This window comes from Bos mutus, chromosome 16 (genome assembly GCF_027580195.1).
Source record: "Bos mutus isolate GX-2022 chromosome 16, NWIPB_WYAK_1.1, whole genome shotgun sequence".
In the NCBI taxonomy this organism is placed as follows: Eukaryota; Metazoa; Chordata; class Mammalia; order Artiodactyla; family Bovidae; genus Bos; species Bos mutus.
Window position 1 is genome coordinate 47,544,139 of NC_091632.1, and position 21,800 is coordinate 47,565,938.

Here is a 21,800-nt window from a genome sequence, read left to right on the forward strand (position 1 = left end):
AGGGCTCTGGAGTTAAGAATGGAAGAATGTAGATGGACTTTCCAGTAAACCTAGATGGATGCTTAGTTTCTTCATGTAAATAGAAAACTTTATAGTTAACCAGGCTTGTGACTTCTGAGGGGAGGTGGATTAAGAATAATGCTTGATTTTGGAAAGATGCATCATAATGCAGGTGCATATTTAAGGGTATCTATGTGGTCTTTTTTATTGTATTATTTGAGATGTATTGCTTCCATATCTCCACAGCCTCCCACAATTCTATCTGCCTCAGTGTGGGAGGGCAAGACAATGCTTTATGTATGTAGTTTCAGGAGAAAATCTAAGACCCTTCAATTCAAGAGATAAGCTAGCCTGAAGGGCCTCTCCAGCCGGTTTTGCTGAACTATTGATTCCTGTGTAGCTAGAAGAGCGTCAGTTGGACAGCATGATTCAGGCACCTGTGCCGGATGACCTCGCAAGCATATGAATAAGCATATATACTTTGAAGAAGGTGAAAGAGTGTATAGAGATGTAGAGTCTCATGATTTTCCCTAAGGTTGGGTCAATGTAGAAATTACTTACTTAGTACTAAGGTTTATCACTTAAACTTAAGAAGTTTTTAAAATTTAATAGGTTTTTAAAAGATATGCCAAATTATTTTGATGTTTGCTGAGTAAATTATAATAGCATTGAAAAACCTCTTAATTGCTGACTTCACTAATTTTTCTAGAAAACCAGAAGTTTCCCATCTTTAGTAACTTATTAGCCAAACAAAAAGAAGCATAACAACTAGGAAACACTTACCTCATTTTGCTTTCTGTAAGAATTACCTAGTAAATAATGTAAATTGCTATGTTCTGGAGTAATAGGCATAATTCTTATTAACAGATGAAGATCAAGAAGCCAAATACTCTATCATTTACTCTTTGCTTTACTGAATTTAATTTAAATAAAAGAGAAAAAATCTATTAATATAAATTTTGTTGAAATAAGTTACCATTAAAAGTAATTTACACATGAAACAAAAGCTATAGGATAAAGTGGGAGCTAAGTTACCTGAGCAATTTTACTTTTGTCTTTTTGCAAATTCTTGGGTAGAAATTCTGTACCAGAGGAAGACGGCTGGATACAATGATTTCCAGGCTTATCATACTTTTTATTTTTACTTTTTGCAGTACCCTCTGTATTAAGGAAGAAAGTTTAAGATTTTCATTTGACCACTGGTTCCTTCTATAACATTGCTATTTCTAGTTTCCTCTTCCTGCCCAATTCTGGGAATGTAAAATTTTCTGAATGTTTAACTCTCTGCTGAAAGTTTAGTCACATAAAATATTAATATTATGACCAGAATTTATAAAGTGTTAAGAGAAGTCTCTGTGGAGGACATATATAATTTTAATAGGATGACCAAGTATCAAGTACATTTCGGCCATCAAATGCATAGTTCAGTGCAATGGAAGAGCTACTGCTAAGCTGGAAAGTCTATTGGTAAAAGAGCAGACTTGGAGGCATTTTGCAAAGAACTGAGGGAGTGGTATAGCAACAAAGAGAAAAGCTTTCAAATAAGCTTCACGTGCAGATGTCTTTAGTTCTAGAAGAGGTAGATTTTAACTGAATTTTTATTTGCTAACAGCTTTGTAGAGATATAATCAATATGAAACATATTTAAAGTGTATAATTTGGTAAGTTCTTAAAAGGAAAGGCTACCCACTCCAATATTCTGGCCTAGAGAATTCCATGGACTACAGTTCATGGGGTCGCAAAGAGTCTGAGTGTATTTCAAAAAGGACATGACTGAGCGACTTTCACAAATGACATATATATATATTCAGTTCAGTTCAGTTAAGTTGCTTAGTCGTGTCTGACTCTTTGCGATCCCATGAATCGCAGCATGCCAGGCCTCCCTGTCCATCACCAACTCCCAGAGTTCACCCAAACTCATGGGCATCGAGTCGGTGATGCCATCCAGCCATCTCATCCTCTGTCATCCCCTTCTCCTCCTGCCCCCAATCCCTCCCAGCATCAGAGTCTTTTCCAATGAGTCAACTCTTCGCATGAGGTGGCCAAAGTACTGGAGTTTCAGCTTCAGCATCAGTCCTTCCAATGAACACCCAGGACTGGTCTCCTTTAGGATGGACTGGTTATATATATGTATATGCCCATAAGAGTATTACTGCAATAAAAAAGATTTATTCCCTCCAGAAGTTTCTTCCTTTCATAATTGCTCAAACCTGCTACTGGATACACACTATAGCACTTCCTGATTCAAAGATACACACAGATCTGCATTCTTTCATTTGTATTTTATAATTTCATGTAAGTGGAGCAATTTAGTATGTGCTGCTCTTCTGTTGCTTGGCATCTTTCATTCAGCAAAATTATTTGCAATTCATTCACATTATTGTATTTGTCAGTAGCTGATTGATTTCTCTGTGATAAATACTACCCCATTGTACGTATATACCATCATCTATGTATTCATTTGCCTCTTGGTGGACATTTGGTTGTTTCCAGTTTTTGGCTATTAAAAATAAAGATCCTGTCAACATTCATGTACAAGTCTTTGAGTGGATATTTGCTTTCATTTCTTTTAGGAATGACTGGAGGAATGACTGAAGAATGACTGGATCATATGGTAGATGTGTGTTTGACTTTTTAGGATACTGCTAAATTATTTTCCAAAGTTGTATCATTTCACATTCCCTCTGACACTGTATAGCTCAGATGGTAAAGAATCTCTGGCCTGTAAGGCAGAAGACTCAGGTTCGATTCTTGGGTTGAGAAGACCCCCTGGAGAAGGGAATGGCTACCCACTCCAGTATACTTGCCTGGAGAATTTCATGGACAGAGGAGCCTGGCTTACAGTCTGTGGGATTGCAAAGAGTCAGACACAACTGAACAACTAACACAGATGGACTGAATGGCACTAAAGTAATTCAGGGATAATTTTTTCCTCCTGATGAGACAAAATCTCTTTGAGTAATCTGCTTTATTACTTGTGAATTATGAAGTTTCAAATTCTAGCTTATAGGCATGGGCACCATTCCCAGTCTTTTGGAATTCAGTGCTTTTACCTCTTTAACCATTTTGGGTATTACCCCCTAACCCTGCAAACCTCAGGAAGTTTCCTTACATAGCTAAATAGTTAAATGGACTCTCTGCAGATCTCTGGAGCACTCCTTTCTGGTACTCTGCCATGTGAACTCTAGATATCTTGATCTTTCTGGATTCCCAAATCTGTCTCTTCAACTTGGAACCCTTGGGTTGCTCATTTCTGGGCTGCAGCCTAGAAACTTACCTAGGTTGTAAACTCAATCAATTGTAGACTCTGCTTTATTTATTCATTTGTTCTCTTCTCTCAGGAATCATTGTCCTTTGTTATCTGTTGTCTTTAAACAGTTTATTATGGGAAGGCAAATCTGTTCTCTATTTAGGTACTTAGAAATAGTTTGATACCATAAGGTCTTGCGTTCATGCTTTGTTAGGTAGACCAAAACAGCATTTATTTACATCTTTTTCCCCATCACTGAAGCAAGAATTCTTTTTTTTTTTTTTTTTACCGACACCGCAGGGCAGGGAGGGCTGAGGCCAGCCTGCGGAAGGCTCGCGAAGACCCCGCACAGATCCTGAAGCAAGAATTCTATTTGATGCTCCATTAGAGACAGAAAGAATGCTTTTTAAGAGTCTCATATGGTTTTCCCAGTGGTCATGTATGGATGTGAGAGTTGGACTGTAAAGAAAGCTGAGTTCTGAAGAATTGATGCTTTTGAACCATAGTGTGGAGAAGACTCTTGAGAGTTTGACCTTGGACCGCAAGGAGATCCAACCAGTCCATCCTAAAGGAGATCAATCCTGAATATTCATTGGAAGGCCTGATGCTGAAGCTAAAGTTCCAATACTTTGGCCACCTGAGGTGAAGAACTGACTCATTGGAAGAGACCCTGATGCTGGGAAAGATTGAAGGCAGGAGGAGAAGGGGACGACAGAGAATGAGATGGCTGGATAGCATCACCAACACAATGGACATGGGTTTGGGTGAACTCAGGGAGTTGGTGATGGACAGGGAGGCCTGCGTGCTGCGGTTCATGGGTTCGCAAAGAGTTGGACATGACTGAGCAACTGAACTGAACTGATTGGTAATTTTTCTTCTCTTTCTTCCCTGCCTCCACCCAGCATTTCTGTCCCTGCCAGTAACACCCTGACACTAATCTAAGTATGAAAGTGAAAGTGTAAGTCACTCAGTCATGTCCGACTCTTTATGACCCCATGGACTATAGCCCACTAGGCTCCTCTGTCCATGGGATTTTCCAGGCAAGAATACTCGAGTGGGTTGCCATTCCCTTCTCCAGGCGATATTCCTGACCTAGGGATAAATATTGAAGAACCAACTATAACATTTTACAAATAATTCTAAAAAAGATTTAAAAATACATTTTGATAAATGGAGCTATAGATCTTGGGGCAGGATTTAGAAATCTACAGACGTAGAACCTCTTTGGAACCCACAGTAGAATAATTAGGAACAGATTCTTCGTAACCCTTAGAAAAGATGAATCTTACCGCTCTGAATCTTTGCAATGCAGAGGAGGTGATACATTCCCACAAATGCCTGTTGTGTGATTGAGGGATCAGAATGAGAACACAAAAGAGATAACTCTGCTGCCAGGACACCCAAACATGGAGCATTAACACTTGCCTAGTGAACAAACAAAGCAGAAAGACGCATTTACTAAGCGTGAAAGTGAAAGTGAAGTCCCTCAGTTGTGTCCGACTCTTTTCGACTCCATGCACTATAGCCCACCAGGCTCCTCTGAGCCACAGGGAAGCCCTTGCTAAGCATGCTGCTGCTGCTGCTGCTGCTGCTAAGTTGCTTCAGTTGTGTCTGACTCTGTGCGACCCCATAGACGGCAGCCCACCAGGCGCCCCCATCCCTGGGCTTCTCCAGGCAAGAACACTGGAGTGGGTTGCCATTTCCTTCTCCAATGCATGAAAGTGAAAAGTGAAAGTGAAGTCGCTCAGTCATGTCCAACTCTTAGTGACTCCATGGACTGCAGCCTACCAGACTCCTCCGTCCATGGGATTTTCCAGGCAAGAGTACTGGAGTGGGGTGCCATTGCCTTCTCTGCTTGCTAAGCATAGTCAATGTTAAATGTTTGTGTCTTATATGCACACACACATGCACACACACACTCACACAGACTCAAACACACAGTAAGTCCCCCACATATGAACATACTCTGTTCTGAGAGTGTGTTCATAAGTCCAATTTGTTCATAAGTCCAAAAAATTTACCTTAGGTACAATCAGCTATAGAGTACTGTACTGTAATAGGTTTATAATACTTTTCACACAAATACATTAAAAAAACCACAAAAATATCACATCTAAAATCTTACAGTACAGTATTTTGAAAAGTACAGTAGTACAGTGAAATGGCTGGCATATTTGCATTCACACCTTTGAATGATCACAACTTGAAGATTTATATGTGGGGGGCTTACTGTATCTGAATATGGTTACAGTTGAGTGTCAGAGTACACAAACTATGTATTAAAATCCTTTCTCTGTTACTGAGTCTCAATTTTCTCATCTATGAAATGCATATAACAAATGCTACCTTGTAACATTATTGTGGAAACTAAGCCGGTAACATTTATGACAAAAAGGAAAGTTCCTAGCAAAGTGCTTAGAAATACTAGAGATTCCACCTAATGTTAGTTTCTATTCCATAAAGTAGGTACCCATTTGTAGGTAGCAAATTCTTAGGATACTGGGTAAGGGAGCGAATGTCCAAAAACTTTCATGCTCCTTCTCCATGTATGAAACACTTCAGATGACTCTGTGAGTGAGTCACTGGAGAAGTGTGACTTTTCTTCCTACAATTGCTCTAATTCTTTCCAGGGAAATTAATTTTTTTTAAAAACTCAGTACATTTGCTTCGGGTATGAAAGCTACTATCAGAACATTTATGTATCTCTCCTCCCACCTTCCCCCACCCCAGACACACACAACTTCCTTGTGGCTTCTCAAATAGGCTTCTCGAATATTTAGGTTTACATCTTGACTGATTTGTTTGGTCAGATCACACGTAAATAGAGAGGGAAGCAGACATGTAGAAGAAGAGATGGAAGAGACATTTTGCTTTTCTGAAAGTGTGAGTGTTATTACCAATTTTTTAAAAACAATTAGGACTCTGCCCACATGTAGGTTTGCTCAACTAGTGGGCCTACAGAATCTTCTTGTCTCTAAGACGAATCATTACTTTTCCTAGATAGATGTTTTGATGAATGAACAATGGTTGGTGGTAAAAGAGTCAAACCAACCTTCCAGGGAGATCCCAAGACCTGTTTCTCCTTCTTTGTATTACTCTCATATACCCTTATCTCATATACCTTCTCTTGTTGCTTGACTCACTCACATCTATCTCAGTCTTACACACATTCACACACACATAGCGCACACACACACACTTATATGGAGTCATTCCTGAAAAAACATGAGGTGACCTAGGTCATGTGCCAAGCGTATAACCAAGTTAGAATGCTGGAAGTGGTGGTCTAAGTAGAAGAGAAGATAATCTCTTGCTTCTGTGGATGTCTTCCTTGGATTCTTTCTGCCTATACTTCTTTGTAAGGATACCTGGGGCTCCCCCCATCCTTAGGTGGCTCAGTGGTAGAGAATCCATCTGTCAATGCAGGAGACGCAGGTTCGATACTTGGGTTGGGAAGATCCCCTGCAGTAGGAAATGGCAATCCACTCCAGTATTCTTGCCTGGGAAATTCCATGGACAGAGAAGCCTGGTGGGCTACAGTCCATGGGGTGGCACAGAGTTGGACAAGCCTCAGCACATGATTTAGGAGAATCTACAAGCAGACAGTAGAGGTCGCTGTTCAGGCCCCAGGAAGAAACCTTTTATTTCCATTGGGTACTCTGCTCTTTTGGTTTGCATTCCAAGTTTCATTTTCCATTGAATGGCAAGATTTTCAGAACTGCAATTGTATTAAAAAAAAAGGGCAAGGTGCTCTTTTTCTCTATTGTGGGTAATGGAGGAGTATGAGTATGTGTCTAGTATTTTTGCCACAAGCTTCTCTACCATAAAAATTTTTGCCACATACATTTCTGCTGCAAACATTTTAACACATGACTAATTGGTGATAAGGCAATTTTGCTGTGAAAGATAAAATAATTAGTTGACAGTTCGGTCTGACACTTTGGTTTCAACTCGTTGAAATGAGTCAGACTTTATTTCAGTTAGCCCATTTATTGATGACTTTATTGAGCCGACAGATGACAATGATTTGCCCCGAGAGTTGGTTTCTTATTTTGAAACATGCTACATTGAAGGAAAAAGAGGTTAAGAGTCTCAAAGGCTCAGAGGTGAACCTACATTTTCCATAGAATGTTGGAATGTCTACAAATAGACATGTGGTAACATGCCAAGAACAAAAAACAGGAAAGAGGTTTTTATGACACAATATAAAGCTGTTACAAATATGCATTCTAATACTCAGAAACCAATGCCTCTCTTAATGAAGGAAGAAATTTTGGCAAAAAAAGAGAAAAATTGCTATGCTGAATAAGGAGATGAATCAACAAGCAACAAACTTATACTATGAATGAAAACCTTCAAAGACAAGTGCTTAAGTACCACCCACAAAATAAAATCCATTTTTTTTTTGCAGGGGCAGGATTGACACGAATTTACACACATTTTAAATGTATTTAAGTTGCATTTATCAAGAAAGTCTTTTAAATTTTGTTATTAAATTTTCAAGTTTCATAATGACCTTTTCAATGTCCTCCTTTTATTTTTCATGAAAAAAAAAATTGCCTCATGGCCAATTAGTTACACTACAAAGATATCTATGGTAAAGATGCTTATAGCAAAAGTATCTAGAACCAGGTGAGTATGTCTTACAGTTTATCTCACTAGAGCTGGGGAGCATTTACAGGGGATTGGCCCTAGAGTTTTTTGTATATAGTTTTTTTGCCTTGAGCATTCTCTCTGATTATCCCTTCTCATGAACTCGTGTATGTATAACTCTGAGCAGGTGTCTTTGTAAAGGAAGCTGCTAATGATGCCAGATAGGGTCTTTCTAGATGTGTGTCTCTAGCAGAGTAGGTGTGGCCATGTCTAGATTGCATAGCATGTTTGAGGTGGAGGGGAGACATGACCTAGTATGGGCAAAGAGAAGAGTACGGTTGTTTGAACCTCGGGGCACACTGATTATGCCCTGCACAGGTCCTTTCAGAAGTCTGCCAACCTCAGTCACACCTCCTCAAACACAAGACTTTGGGAATTTTTAATACAGTATAATTCTGTTTTTTTTTTTTTTTTTTAGAAAATCTATATAAAGTGTTGAAAGTAAGAAAGAGTTAAGATATGGAGACATGTAGCTTCTCTGTTTCTGTCCCTAAGTGCTCCTGCTTAGTTTTCTGGCCCTTTCTTAATGGATTCCTTCTTTTGCACATCTCTGGCCTCTCCATTCCTTATAAGAATTATGAGAGTTTCAAGTGTTAACTTCCAAAGGCAAACATTTACTAAGTCATTTAGCTGCTTCTTATCCATCTCTAAACAATGGACTTCCACTTCAGTTCTCACATCAGTTTGGGGCATTGCCTATCTATTCCTGCTTGATGAATCAGTACAGAGGCCATATTCACTTTTTGTTGTTTCCTTTTGGAATATAAATATTTCCTCTTTACTCCTTTTGAGACTAGATACTCCTCTGTACCCCAAATTATCTATTTTTGATAATCATTTTTGTACTCTTTATTTACCTGGGGCTATTGTATTTTGAGGGTTTTCTCAAATGCCTGCCAAATCTCAGTTGTCTAGTCATATTTAAGAATGGGATGCTACTAGTGGGATTTTGTATGTGAGCAAGACTTGTCAACTGGTCGACTTGGCTTTAGAGTAGCTGAATGGGGACACTGGGGTCATGCTGAAGTATGTCTACACAACAGAACCAAGATGATTTTCTCAGGGAATTTGCAATTGTTTTGAGAAATAAGTCCTCACATTTTGTCTACCAATGGACTCATTTCCCTGTGGAATAGTGTATGTGTAAAGGAGGATGGGATGCAATGTAGATCCTTCTGTATGAGGTGAGTCTTTTCAGTGAGTTAGCACATCTTCAAGTTTCCTCTGCCTCCCACCCTTCATCACTACTTGGGTTTCCATAGCTTCAGACTCTCCAGGGTCCATAGGGAAAACTACCTCCCTTTTCAGCCATCCTCCATCCTGATGTTCACGTGCCCCTGGTCTTTCAGCTTCTCCTGCCAGACTTTATCAGTTACCATCTTCTATCTCAGAGAAGGCAATGGCACCCCACTCCAGTACTCTTGCCTGGAAAATCCCATGGATGGAGGAGCCTGGTAGGCTGCAGTCCATGGGGTCGCAAAGAGTCAGACACGACTGAGCGACTTCACTTTCACTTTTCACTTTCATGCATTGGAGAAGGAAATGGCAACCCACTCCAGTGTTCTTGCCTGGAGAATCCCAGGGACGGGGGAGCCTGGTGAGCTGCCGTCTATGGGGTCGCACAGAGTCGGACACGACTGAAGCGACTTAATAGCAGCAGCAGCAGCATCTTCTATCTATTCTGTCATCCAGAAGTTTGCTGACCTCGCTAGCCCATTAGGATCCCTTTACTAATTCTCTTTGTTGCTGTAGCTGTATACATTCAATGCATTTTATTACTATCATTTTGTGGAGGGAGTGGAGATAGACATGTGGACAATTTGTTAGCTTCGACTGGAAATCTTTCACCTGTCTTTTGAATACTGATATGCCAAATCTAGGAAAAATCTCTGTTGATAAGATAAGGGGACGTGTTTAGCTCACATGTCTTCACCTGTTTGAAAAGAGTTTAATCGAAAGGACAAATATTCTTTGGGTGGAGCCATTCCTTCACCCTGATGGGCACACAGGTCATGTAAAAGGAATACCATTTTAAAATGTATTTCTGATAGAATACAAATGAAAGAATTGTTCAATAGGACAATGGCCTCTGAGAGTCTGGAAGACACAGGCCATGGTAATTTATGAAGAAAATAGTTTTATCCAGTGAATGGCCAGAATCTGAGAACAGAATGGGTAGTTATATCTAGTTAGAGAATGGCAGAACAAATCTTCATTATTTACACTGTGTCAGATATGGATATATACAGACCTACACAGACCTTGCTTATGGGAAGTTTAGCTTTTAATTTGTTAATATTTTTGCCCATTGTATGTATTGGTCCCCTCACCTTCATTAATTTCACGGACTTAATTATCTTTAAAAATTGTGATCTTCCTGTGCTTCAAAGATGGCTCTGATGGTAAAGAATCTGCCTGCAACGTGGGAGACCTGGGTTCGATTCCTGGATCGGGAAGACCCCCTGGAGAAGGGAATGGCAACCCACTCTAGTATTCTGTGGACAGAGGCTATCATCCATGGGATTGCAAAGAGCCGGATACGACTGAGCGACTAAAATAATAACGATTATCTTTAGAAGACATTATTTAAAGACAATGTTAACTTAGTAAAGGTTTGTTTCCAAGACTGAGATAAGCTGCTGCTGCTGCTAAGTTGCTTCAGTCGTGTCCGACTCTGTGCAACCCCATAGACGGCAGCCCACCAGGCTCCCCTGTCCCTGGGATTCTCCAGGCAAGAACACTGGAGTGGGTTGCCATTTCCTTCTCCAATGCATGAAAGTGAAAAGTGAAAGGGAAGTCGCTCAGTCGTGTCCGACTCTTAGCGACCCCTACCAGGCTCCTCCATCCATGGGATTTTCCAGGCAAGAGTACTGGAGTGAGGTGCCATTGCCTTCTCCAGAGATAAGCTGGATGAGGCTCTTATAGTTCCCACCATCTGGAAAATGCTGGTGTGCTTCCACCTGGTGGCGTTCAGCAAACACTGCAGAACAAAGGAAAGCAATACTGCAGAAGCGCAGTCTTTAGGAGCAGGTGGCAAAGGAGCAGTCCCTGTGACTTACAGATCCCCTGACTTTCCTGGCTGCAAAGCTTAGCACTCTGCTGATCACCACCATGGCTTCCTCCTGCATGTACGAATTATCTTCATTCATCCATACAGCCATTTCCTGTTGAAAACACAAGAACCATCCTAGAACCGTGGTGTTTCTATTTCCACAATTTCCTTTCTTCTGCTCAGATCATCACCTTCACGAAGCCAAGATTCCCCATGATCTCCCAATAATTTCAAACCTATTCTCTATGTATTTAAAAAGTATGACAATGAGCTTGTATACCACTGTCTATAATAGTATAGTACTTCATCTGCCATAGTTGCTACACTATGGGTTTTGTTTTATTTAATTCTATCCAACACGTATTTACTAATATCCACTATTAACAATCACTTTGCCAGACATCATGAAAACTTCAGCATGGATTATTAGGATTACCATGATTATCATGGAAAACAGGATTATCATCAACTGCTTCTCTTCTTTTTATTTTAAAGTGCATGCTAATTCTCTCTGTTAAATCATTGGATCTGATTTTCAGTTTTAAAAAAGAATCAAAATGTTATCTGATCCTGAAATGTCATTTTATTCCAGAATTTCCTCTGCAAATTCACGATACAGATATTTTCTGTCTCACGGTATAGAATATATTCCTGGAGGCAGCTCAGTGAGAAAGTTCTTGTTAATTTTGATTCATTGCTAAATTTGGTCTGTCTTGCTGTGGCTTCTGCCTCTTTGTTCTAAATCCTCAGGTGCAAGGACATAGGTATAACCTTGGGAAAGGAATAAGACTGCATGTGCCTCACATGTTAACCACCATTAGTAAGTAGACTTCTTAAGACTGATTGTTGGAGTCCTTAGTATTTATGCCAATGGTTGGATAAATCTCGTCCCTTTCACTTGCTCCCATTGTATAAAACTGTTCTGAAGTTTATTTCCTAAGAATGAAGAGTCTTTAAATCTCAGCCTCTTCCTTTTCCAGGAGTGAGGTTCAGCTCTTTCTGAGGATCAGGAGAGTTTCTAGATGTGGTACGTTTAAGAATAAGGTGGTTAAGTAATGGACTCCCAAGTTATAGTAGCGCCTCCACTCATTAGAGGCCCACATATTGCTTCTCTCTCAGCTTCCATTTCCTTATCTGCAAAATGGGAGAAATAATTTTAACTTTCTCATAGGGTTATTTTAAGGATTAAGTTAAATAACCCATTTATTAAGTATTCAGTTTAGTGCCTGATATAGAGTAAATGATCAATAAGCAGCATAGGGTGGTTGAAAGAGTATACATGGGAGTGTTAGTGAAAGTGTTAGTCACTCAGTTGTGTCCAACTCTTTGCAACCCCATGAACTGTAGCCCACTAGGCTCCTCTGTCCATAGAATTCTCCAGGCAAGAATACTAGAATGGATAGCCATTCCCTTCTCCAGGGGATCTTCCTGACCCAGGGATTGAACCCACATCTCCTGCATTGCAGGCAGACTCTTCAGCATCTGAGCTTCCAAGGAAACCCTTGGCTTTACCTTTCACTTTCAATAACCACCTTAAAGTGCATGGAAAATAAATGGCTAAAATCAGGCACAAATTACTAAAATCAGGCACTGTATATTTTATTATCTTTCACATTTCTATTTATCTTCATATATATCAATTCTACTTCTTTCCTTGAATGTATTTTATGATTTGCAAAACCCATCAATCTAGTTTCTCAGTATTTCCAGACAGCTGCCTCCGGATGCTATCATATTAAAAATGCAAAACTGAAAATCATAATATGTCCAGATAAGTCTCTGTCTCTGGCTGGCACATTAAAAATATACTGAAGTCTTGGATATGAATATTGGGATTATGGATGTTATTAGACCTTCCTTGATACCATGATATCCATGAAGATAGGATGACCATGGAATTCTCTAGTCCCAGAGTTGTGAGGGAAGAACGTGCATATTAACATTATCAAAATATGGCTAACTGTTACATGGACCTGAAGATGGTTTTGACCAATCATTGTATGTTCTGCTACCCTATATTGTGTTCACACTTATGTTGCCACATAAAACCTGGCTTCTTAAGTGTCTGTTGTTGCCATACTCCCAAAACTGAATTCTTAAAATTCTGTCTCTGTGGTTCAAATAAAAGGAAGGGATTTCACTTGGGAGATAATGACACATTCTGGAAGGTAAAGAAAATCTTTCAGCTGCCAGATACTTGAAGGAGATGTAAGTATGGCAAATGGTAAAAAGTAAAATATAGTATGGGCTTCCTTGGTGGCTTAGTGGTAAAGAACCTGCCTGTCAATGCAGGAGACACAAGTTCAATCCTTGGGTTGAGAAGATCCCCTGGAGGAGGAAATGGCAACTGATTCCAGTATTCTTGCCTGGAAAAATCCCAAGGACAGAGGAGGCTAGAAGATTACAACCCATCGGTTTGAAAAAGAGTTGGACATGACTTAGGGACTAAACAACAATAACAATATAGTATGCTCTTTAGCTTTATAACAAGAAAACAAAGCCATTTATTTTCCCTTTACCTTTAAGAACTGCAGTTTGTAGACATCTTTAGACACTAAGATCAGAAGAGTGTCCTCAAATATGTTTAAAATAGTTCGGTATAAATTCTGAAAAACAAGTAAGTTAGACAACCAGCCAGCCAGTAGTTATGTAATCCTGGATCCTCAGTTCTCCCCATATATTGAAGGTAAAAAAAATAAAGCAAGATGTAGCTATGGAGGTGAGACCTCATTCAATACAACATGCCATGAATTGCTTTAATACCTTGTAGGACAAGAGAACTGTGTAGCAAGACTGAGAAATAAAAAACCATGGATGTTACTGATCTTACTACAGAAGTCTGCCTACCTGCACTTTTCTTGGCTCCTATTTACTTTGAAGCACTTGCCAGTAAACTTGCTGGACTTGCTAAACAAATTAACCAAAATCTCTTCACCCATTTGTTCCTATAAGTTCTATACAATTCCTTACACCCCAGGGATTGTAGAGTTCACCAGGAATCCAGGAAAAGAGATTAGTGCTGGAATATGCTATTTATCTATTATATCCAAAAAGAGTGAAGAAGAAAACATAGATTACAACTTGTGGGCAGACATTCTGTGGGATTGCTGTGCATAAAGACGTCTCATCATGATTAAAGGAAGCAAAGTCTTACTTCTAGGTCATTTTCGTCTTCTTTATGCATTCCAATTTCCCTCACTTCATCAAGATTTGTGACAGCAAATGCCATTTTAAAGGATGACTTTATTATCTTCACTTGAGTTTCAAACTGCAATGCAGGATCCACGAAGCTGACCAAAAAAAAAAAAAAAAAAGATATAATTATTAAACTAAGGAAAGAACAGATGTAAGCTAAATTTAGTGGCCTTTTCTTAGTTTAAGAGTTAGTATACTAGAACATGAGGCCCAACTTTTGGCTTTATATAACGTGTGAATTTTAAGTATTACTCTAAAATTATTATGGTGATTTAAATATAAAGGAATCATTTTTTTGGTAAAAAATAATTTGTAATCAGTTATTTAGAATTCAAAATATATTTCTCCATATACATAATACTTTACAGGGTGGTTATTTCCCAGCTAAGCTCTTCAAGCCATGCTGAAATTTAGGTAGTTGAAATATATCACTGCCACATTTTATCTAATCCATGAGACTGTGTTTTTCACATGTAACACTTCTGATATTGAGATATATCTTTCAGTAGATGGCAAAATAAACCTTCCCATCAACCGTTAAAAGATAAGTTGTGACACAGCTATTTTTCCTTTGATAAGTGTGATCTGGATAACTGTGCCTCCTGATTTTTTAAAGTACAAATAAATTTTTTTTTTTTTACAAGATGGTAATATAGTTGGTAAAGGTAGGAAATCTTGTGCTGAACTCAGAATCATTTCCCTCTACTGGACAAGAAGATCTAAATATCTGCTATCCATTGTTTGAAATGGAATTTCCTGGAACATAGTAGATAATTTTTTAAATCTTAGGAAGATTGATTTGACTTATTCATGGACTCCAGTAGATTTTCAGACTCTGAACAAATAAAAGTATGTTACCTATCAATAAGTTCCAGTGGTTTTTTTTTCAGTGGTAGGATTCTAGGGATGTATGATTTGGTTTAGGAAAATGAAAAATTAATATTTTGATAAAATAGAAAATCGTCTTGTAATGTACTTTGAAATCATATTACCAGTTCTAAAAATGCTAAAATGGTCCACATAATGAACAAGGATTAGGAAAGTAGCATGATGCTCCCCTGGTAGCTCAGCTGGTAAAGAATCCGCCTGCAATGCAGGAGACCCCGCTTTGATTCCTGGGTTGGGAAGATTCCCTGGAGAAGGGATAGGCTACCCACTCCAATATTCTTGGTCTTCCCTGGTGGTTCAGATGGTAAAGAATCCGCCTATAATGTGAGAGACCAGGGTTCAGACCGTGGGTTGGGAAGATCCCCTGGAGGAGGGCATAGCAACCCACTCTAGTATTCTTGGCTGGAGAATCCCCATGGACAGAGGAGCCTGGTGGGCTAGAGACCATGCGGTTGTAAAGAATGAGACACAGCTGAGTGACTAAGCACGCTAAGCACACACGTGATGCTCTGATGCATTCACAACTGCTGATGGAGTAAGAATCTTCCCATTTAAATGTGAAGAAGGTTGAGGGTCAGATATTGGTGATAATAAAGAAGAAAGCCCAACAAAAATATATGGGTCAACATAGACAATTATCAGCAAGTACACTTTTGAGAATTTCAGTGTAAAACTTTTCTTATATTCTAAGATATATAACAATATGGTATAGAAATAAATGTGAGAAGAAACAATAAATATCTCTCACAAATTACTGTGTGCTTTAAAAAAATTTTTGAGCTAAATACTTGTTTCAGATATTGGAGTGAAGTGAGAATTAGCGGTAAACCAAATATACTAAAAATTTTTTTTGAAAATGTTTTATTTCTTCTCATTATAGAGCAATAGTATTATATAATATTAGTAAGTGAAATTTTTGCAAGATTAATTTCAAGAATCACAATTGAATAAAGGAAAGTAGATGTCTCTTGATAAAAGCATGGGAATATTATATAATACATCAGAAATAAATCAGGAGGGCTATGTCAATATGCTGTATGATTAATTCAAATAAAAAAGTATTAAGAGATATGTACAATTAATATAAATTGATAAAAGTCATAGTTATTAACATAAAATCTCAAGCACATAGAAACAAAATTGAAAATTGTTGAACATATTTATTAAAATATAATATAAAAACTATTAAATTATTAAGAATATAAGGAGAAATAGAAGTACATGGGAGAAAATTAAGCATTCAGTTATTAGTATGTGGCAGGTAAAAATTTAAAATCTGAAAATGATAAGGCTATGCTTTAATATAATTAATAAAGAGATATAAATAAATTATACTAATCAGATAACAAGGGTTATCTCTTTAAATAATCAGGGAATGCTGAAAAATATTTTGCATATAGTTAGCCATAGAAAGTTTCAAACTATAAAAGCATATATATTTCATTCTCTCATCACCATGAGAAATCTATTTTAAAAATTAGAAAATTAGAAGTATTTAAATATTATCAACATTTTTTTTCTTATTTAAAATGAGACAAAAATAATAAACTATGCATATAACTTAAGATTCTGAAAGGGCTAAAAATACAACCAAAGAAGTGAAGGGCATAAACAAAATAAATGCAGTATTTAAAAAAAATTATAAGGGGAAATAAGTATAATGGCAATTTTAAAGATTTAAAAGAGAAGTAAAAAGGGAGTAGAAACTAAATAATTAGGAAGACTAAATTAGTCAAAAAAAGAAGGGAGATATTATATGGGTTTAATTTTGTTATTGTTTAGTTGCTAAGTCGTGTCTGACTATTTTGCGACCCCATGGACTATAGCCCACCAGGTTCCTCTGTCCATGGGATTTCTCAGGCAAGAATACTGGGGTGGGTTGCCGTTTCCTTCTCGAAGGGATCTTCTCAATCCAGGGATTGAACCCACATCTCCTGCTTGGCAGGCAGATTCTTTACCACTGAACAACCAGGGAAGTCCATGGGTTTAATAGTAACAAAATTCATTTATATTGTTAAATTGTACAGGTATATATGAAGATATAACATGTGTAAATCTTTATATATCAAATAATACTTGATCAAAATATGAAAAGCAAAATTTATAATAAATTTTTTAAAATAAAGGAAAACCATTATGTATGTGGGAGATTTTTAACACATTTAAGTAGACCAAAAAATTAAAATATGGAGAAGGGGATTCTAATCTACAGTCTGCCTTTCCATGAACCTTGTAAAATAATATAATATTCCAAATCTTGTCTATATGTATCTTTGTATATATGCATGCATATCTTCCAGGTGACTAGGCTTTGATGAAACACTTATAGGTGCAGTTCTTCTGGAGAACAAATTGACGCTATCAAAAGCTCTAAGACAATTCATATAATTTGCATTACTTCGGGTTTAGGGGAAACAGATGCTAAAAGAGGATTTTAAGAAGTCTAAGAGAAGTAAAAGAGATTTCCAAAAGAAGCAGAGAAGGAAGGAAAAAAGATTAGGGTAGGAAGAGTCTTGGATTACAGCAAGTTCCAAGGAGGTTTCAGCCTGGCTGATGAGGATCTCTCGAGCTGAAGTCACCCACTGGCACCCACTGGAGTTATTTGTCCTACCATACTGGGTCACTGATGCGAGCAGCCCACAGGAAGTGAGGCCTCGCAGACCATGTTGGCAAATCTACACAGGCAGCAGCTGTAGCTGTTGGCCAGTGAAGATCTTCCAGAGTAGGGCATTTTTATGGTTGCCTATCATTTAAATCAGGGCTTCCCTGGTGGCTCTGTGGTAAAGAAATACACCTGCAATGTATGAGACTTGGGTTCCGTCTCTATGTTGGGAAGATCCCTTGGAGAAGGAAATGGTTACCTGCTGGGGTCCAGCCCCAGCAGGATCCAGGGGTACCCTCAGGATGACGGCTTAGGTGATAAGGATAGCAAAGCAGAGAGCAGGGCTTGATCTTCCTTGATTAACACAGAAAGCCAGTAAAGCTCCTGTGTTCCAAGGAGTCATCCTGAAAGAACAGAGAGAGAAAAGGAGGGAAAAGGAAAAAAAAAAAACAAACGACATGGGGAGACCGAGCTCCGGTGAGCAAGGCCCATAACTTTATTTTCAAAAGGAACTTTTATACCTTGACTTGTACATAGAGGGAAATGAAAGAGGCAAAGTCATACAGAGTCAGCCCAAACATTATATCTGTTTATCAAAACCAGGATTTTTTCTGCATACCTTTCCCATAAACAATGTTGTGTACAATATGTTCTGGCCTTGGAGGCCTGTGGACATTTTATGACCCTTTTTTGGTAAAGGCTGATCAGTCAGAAAACTTATTTTCCCTTAAAGTGTTTTTTCTCTATTTTTCCCAGCCTCAGAAAATAATAAACAGAGTTACATTCTCACAGAGCAAAGGTGCAGCAAGTTACAACAAAGAAAGAACCAATTAGCTCAAAGGTCTGATGTGGTTAATTCCAAGGCTGCTGCTTGTTTTTCTTACATTCCAACTATGTTAACCAATGCACTCCCAGGTGCACAATGGATAAGGGATATGGGTACTTGGCAGCAAGCATTGGCTCAAAAAGGAAGCCCTTTACCAGTACTATCTAGTCTAATAATTTTTCATCCCTTAAAGGACTCGATGCTCATTAGGACTTTTAGAATGTTTTGGCTTCCTGTTCCTTTCAAGATTGGGGAGTTGTGAACAATCATGTGTGTTAATTGCAAGAGTATGGATAAACCTGTCAGGCAAGCTAGAATGTCAACAGAGGGGTTAAAATAGAAATATTCCTTTTATGTCCAAGAGACTTATTAACTAAAGCCCTAAGTTGACTTTTTCCAGAGAAAGGTGGTCGGGGATAGCCCCCTGTTAATGTCATAAGAGTTGGTGAAAGGCACAAAATAGTAAGACAGACAGATTTTGGTTTTGGGGTAGATGCTTGAGCAGATTCAGGGGGTCCCTCGAGGCCTGATCTGCCTTTGCCTGTCAGGTCTCTTCCGCATGACCTTTGTCATGGATGGGATCTCCGTGGTGGCTCCCGGCAGTAACCCATCCCAGTGTTCTTCCCTGGGAAATACTATGGACAGAAGAGCCTGGCGGGCTACAGTCCATGGGGTAGTAACAGAGTCAGACATGACTTAGCAATTAACACATACATACACACACACACACATCACTTAAACCAGAAACCTCACTCTCAGAAGGGTATTTCAAAGAAGTTTTTCAGAGCAGATACAATCTTTTATGTACAAGGATGATCATCATAGTATTGATAAAATTTAGTTTCAGTTCAGTTCAGTCGCTCAGTCGTGTCTGACTCTTTGTGACCCCATGAATCGCAGCACACCAGGCCTCCCTGTCCATCACCATATCCCGGAGTTCACTCAAACCCATGTCCATCAAGTCGGTGATGCCATCCAGCCATGTCATCCTCTGTTGTCCCCTTCTCCTCCTGCCCCCAATCCCTCCCAGCATCAGAGTCTTTTCCAATGAGTCAACTTTTCGCGTGAGGTGGCCAAACTACTGGAGTTTCAGCTTTAGCATCAGTCCTTCCAATGAACACCCAGGGCTGATCTCCTTCAGAATGGACTGGTTGGATCTCCTTGCAGTCCAAGGGACTCTCAAGAGTCTTCTCCAATGCCACAGTTCAAAAGCATCAAGTCTTCGGCGCTCAGCTTTCTTCACAGTCCAACTATCACATCCATACATGACCACTGGAAAAACCATAGCCTGGACTAGACGAACCTTTGTTGGCAAAGTAATGTCTTTGCTTTTGAATATGCTATCTAGGTTGGTCATAACTTTTCTTCCAATAAGAAAATGTCAAAATTTGGAAGTATTCTGTTGCCATTGAAATGAAAATATGATCTTACAGAAAAGTTAAGACAAAGTAAAAATAAAAAGTAGTATAGTAGTTTATCTGCCTATTTATGCAATACAGAAAGGTTTATAAACATCAGAAGGAATAGGTGCTGAATTAGGGTGGAGGAGCCTGGAGTAACTTCACATTGTTGATATGTATCTATTACATTATTGGACTAAGAGAGCATGAAAGCTTATTATACCTGGAGTTCAAGGCCAGGATCATGGCTTGATTACTTATCAGACCTGAGTATGCGTCCCAAAGGCTGGTAGCTGATTGCTCCTGCAAGTACCAGGAAAAAGAAAAGAGTCAATGATGATATATCTGTGGGGCTCATAACACCATGTGTAATTCTGCCTTCTACAGAGACCAAAGAGGCCAAACTGGACTTGAAACATAAGCCCAAACTTTTATAGAAGTGTTGAGACCAGACAAATTGTAATTTAAAACCTATGCATGATACTAAATGCTGGCCTTTTGTAGCCAACCATGGTTGTCTACGTAATTGGATTTCCAGACAAAATTTTGTTAGGAATGCTCTTTACCAGGTGCTCTTGTATACACCACTGTTAAGTGCAATATACTCCTTGTGGAGTCTGTCTATGAAGATACCAGCAAGATGATTTATGTTAGGCCTTACTGAAGAATGTCCAAACTCACACTACTACAGAATGAGAACCAGGTGCAGGTAAATATATAGCTGTCTAATATAACAATTTAAACTTATATATGATATTCAGTGGGATCCCAATAAGAATTTCCAGTTTTTTATACAAGAAGTTGGAGAACTAGAGAAGGACTAATAGAACAGGATCTCTTTTCTTCTCTGCATCTCACCCTTGTTTATGTAAGCCTCTGTTGCAATGTCACTTTCTTGTATCAGGCCCATTAGTGCTGTCTATAAAAATTCTCAGTATTTCTGAAATAGCTCAGAGTTCTTTCAGGTGCATGTATGTGTGCATAGCCGCTCAGTCATGTCTAACTCTTTGAGACCCCATGGACTGTAGCCCACCAGGCTGCTCTCTCCATGGAATTTTCCAGGCAAGAACATTGGAGTGGGTTGCCAATTCATACTTCAGGGGATCTTGCCAAACCCAGGGATCAAACACATGTCTCTTTACCACTGTGCCACCTGGGAAGACCCTTTCTTTTAGATACTGCTTTATGATAATGATTTTTCAAAGAGGGTTTTTTCTCTCTAGCACATAAGCAAATGACTGCCCCTGATTGCTTCTCACCCTAAAAGAGCCCTTCTCCATTTGCTCAGTGCTGCTCCATTGACTCCAGCAATGAGTGCCCTGTGGGATCTATGTTCTGCCTCTGTGGAGTGTAAGAACAATCTTGAAGGATAGAACTATATTCCTATCTATTAAGTCCATGTTGTGGGGTGCATGTTTGAATTTTCATAAATTTCTATATTGAAATGCTAACCCCAATGTAATGATATTAGGAGGCAGGATCTTTTGGAGGTGATTAGGTTTAGATGAGGTCATGAGGGATAAGCAATCCTCTAGCAACTAGAGCCTTTCTAAGAGAGAGCTTGCTTTCAATTTATCTCTCTATCAAGTAAGGATACAAGGAAAGGATGGCTGTCTGAAAACCAGGAAGAGGAATCCCAGCAGATACTGAATCTGCCATTTTTTGGTCTTGGACTTCACAGCATCCAGAATTGTGAGAAATACATTTCTGTTGTTTAAACCATTCATTCTCCTGTTGTTGTTTAGTGCTTAGTCATGTCCAATTCTTTTGCAATCCCATGGACTGTAGCCCTCCAGGCTGCTCTGTCCATGGGATTTTCCTAGAACACTGAAGTGGGTGTAGAATACTGGAGTGGTTGCCATTTCCCCCTCCAGGGGATCTTCCCGACCCAGGGATCAAACCCACATCTACTGCTTGGCAGGCAGATTCTTTAC

General features: G+C 38.9%; 1 protein-coding gene across 1 annotated transcript in view; it reads right to left on the reverse strand.

The window, feature by feature from the left end:
- The window catches only part of MROH9 (maestro heat like repeat family member 9), a 102,438-nt gene that overhangs the window by 59,603 nt on the left and 21,035 nt on the right, over positions 1-21,800 (reverse strand). The window contains exons 3-8 of the mRNA XM_005902418.1: positions 20,090-20,169; positions 14,110-14,245; positions 13,475-13,561; positions 10,963-11,067; positions 4,540-4,675; positions 1,036-1,160 (exon numbers count right to left, since the gene is read on the reverse strand). Coding sequence (XP_005902480.1) covers positions 1,036-1,160; positions 4,540-4,675; positions 10,963-11,067; positions 13,475-13,561; positions 14,110-14,245; positions 20,090-20,169 — 669 coding nt within the window. The remainder of the gene's footprint in view (positions 1-1,035; positions 1,161-4,539; positions 4,676-10,962; positions 11,068-13,474; positions 13,562-14,109; positions 14,246-20,089; positions 20,170-21,800) is intronic.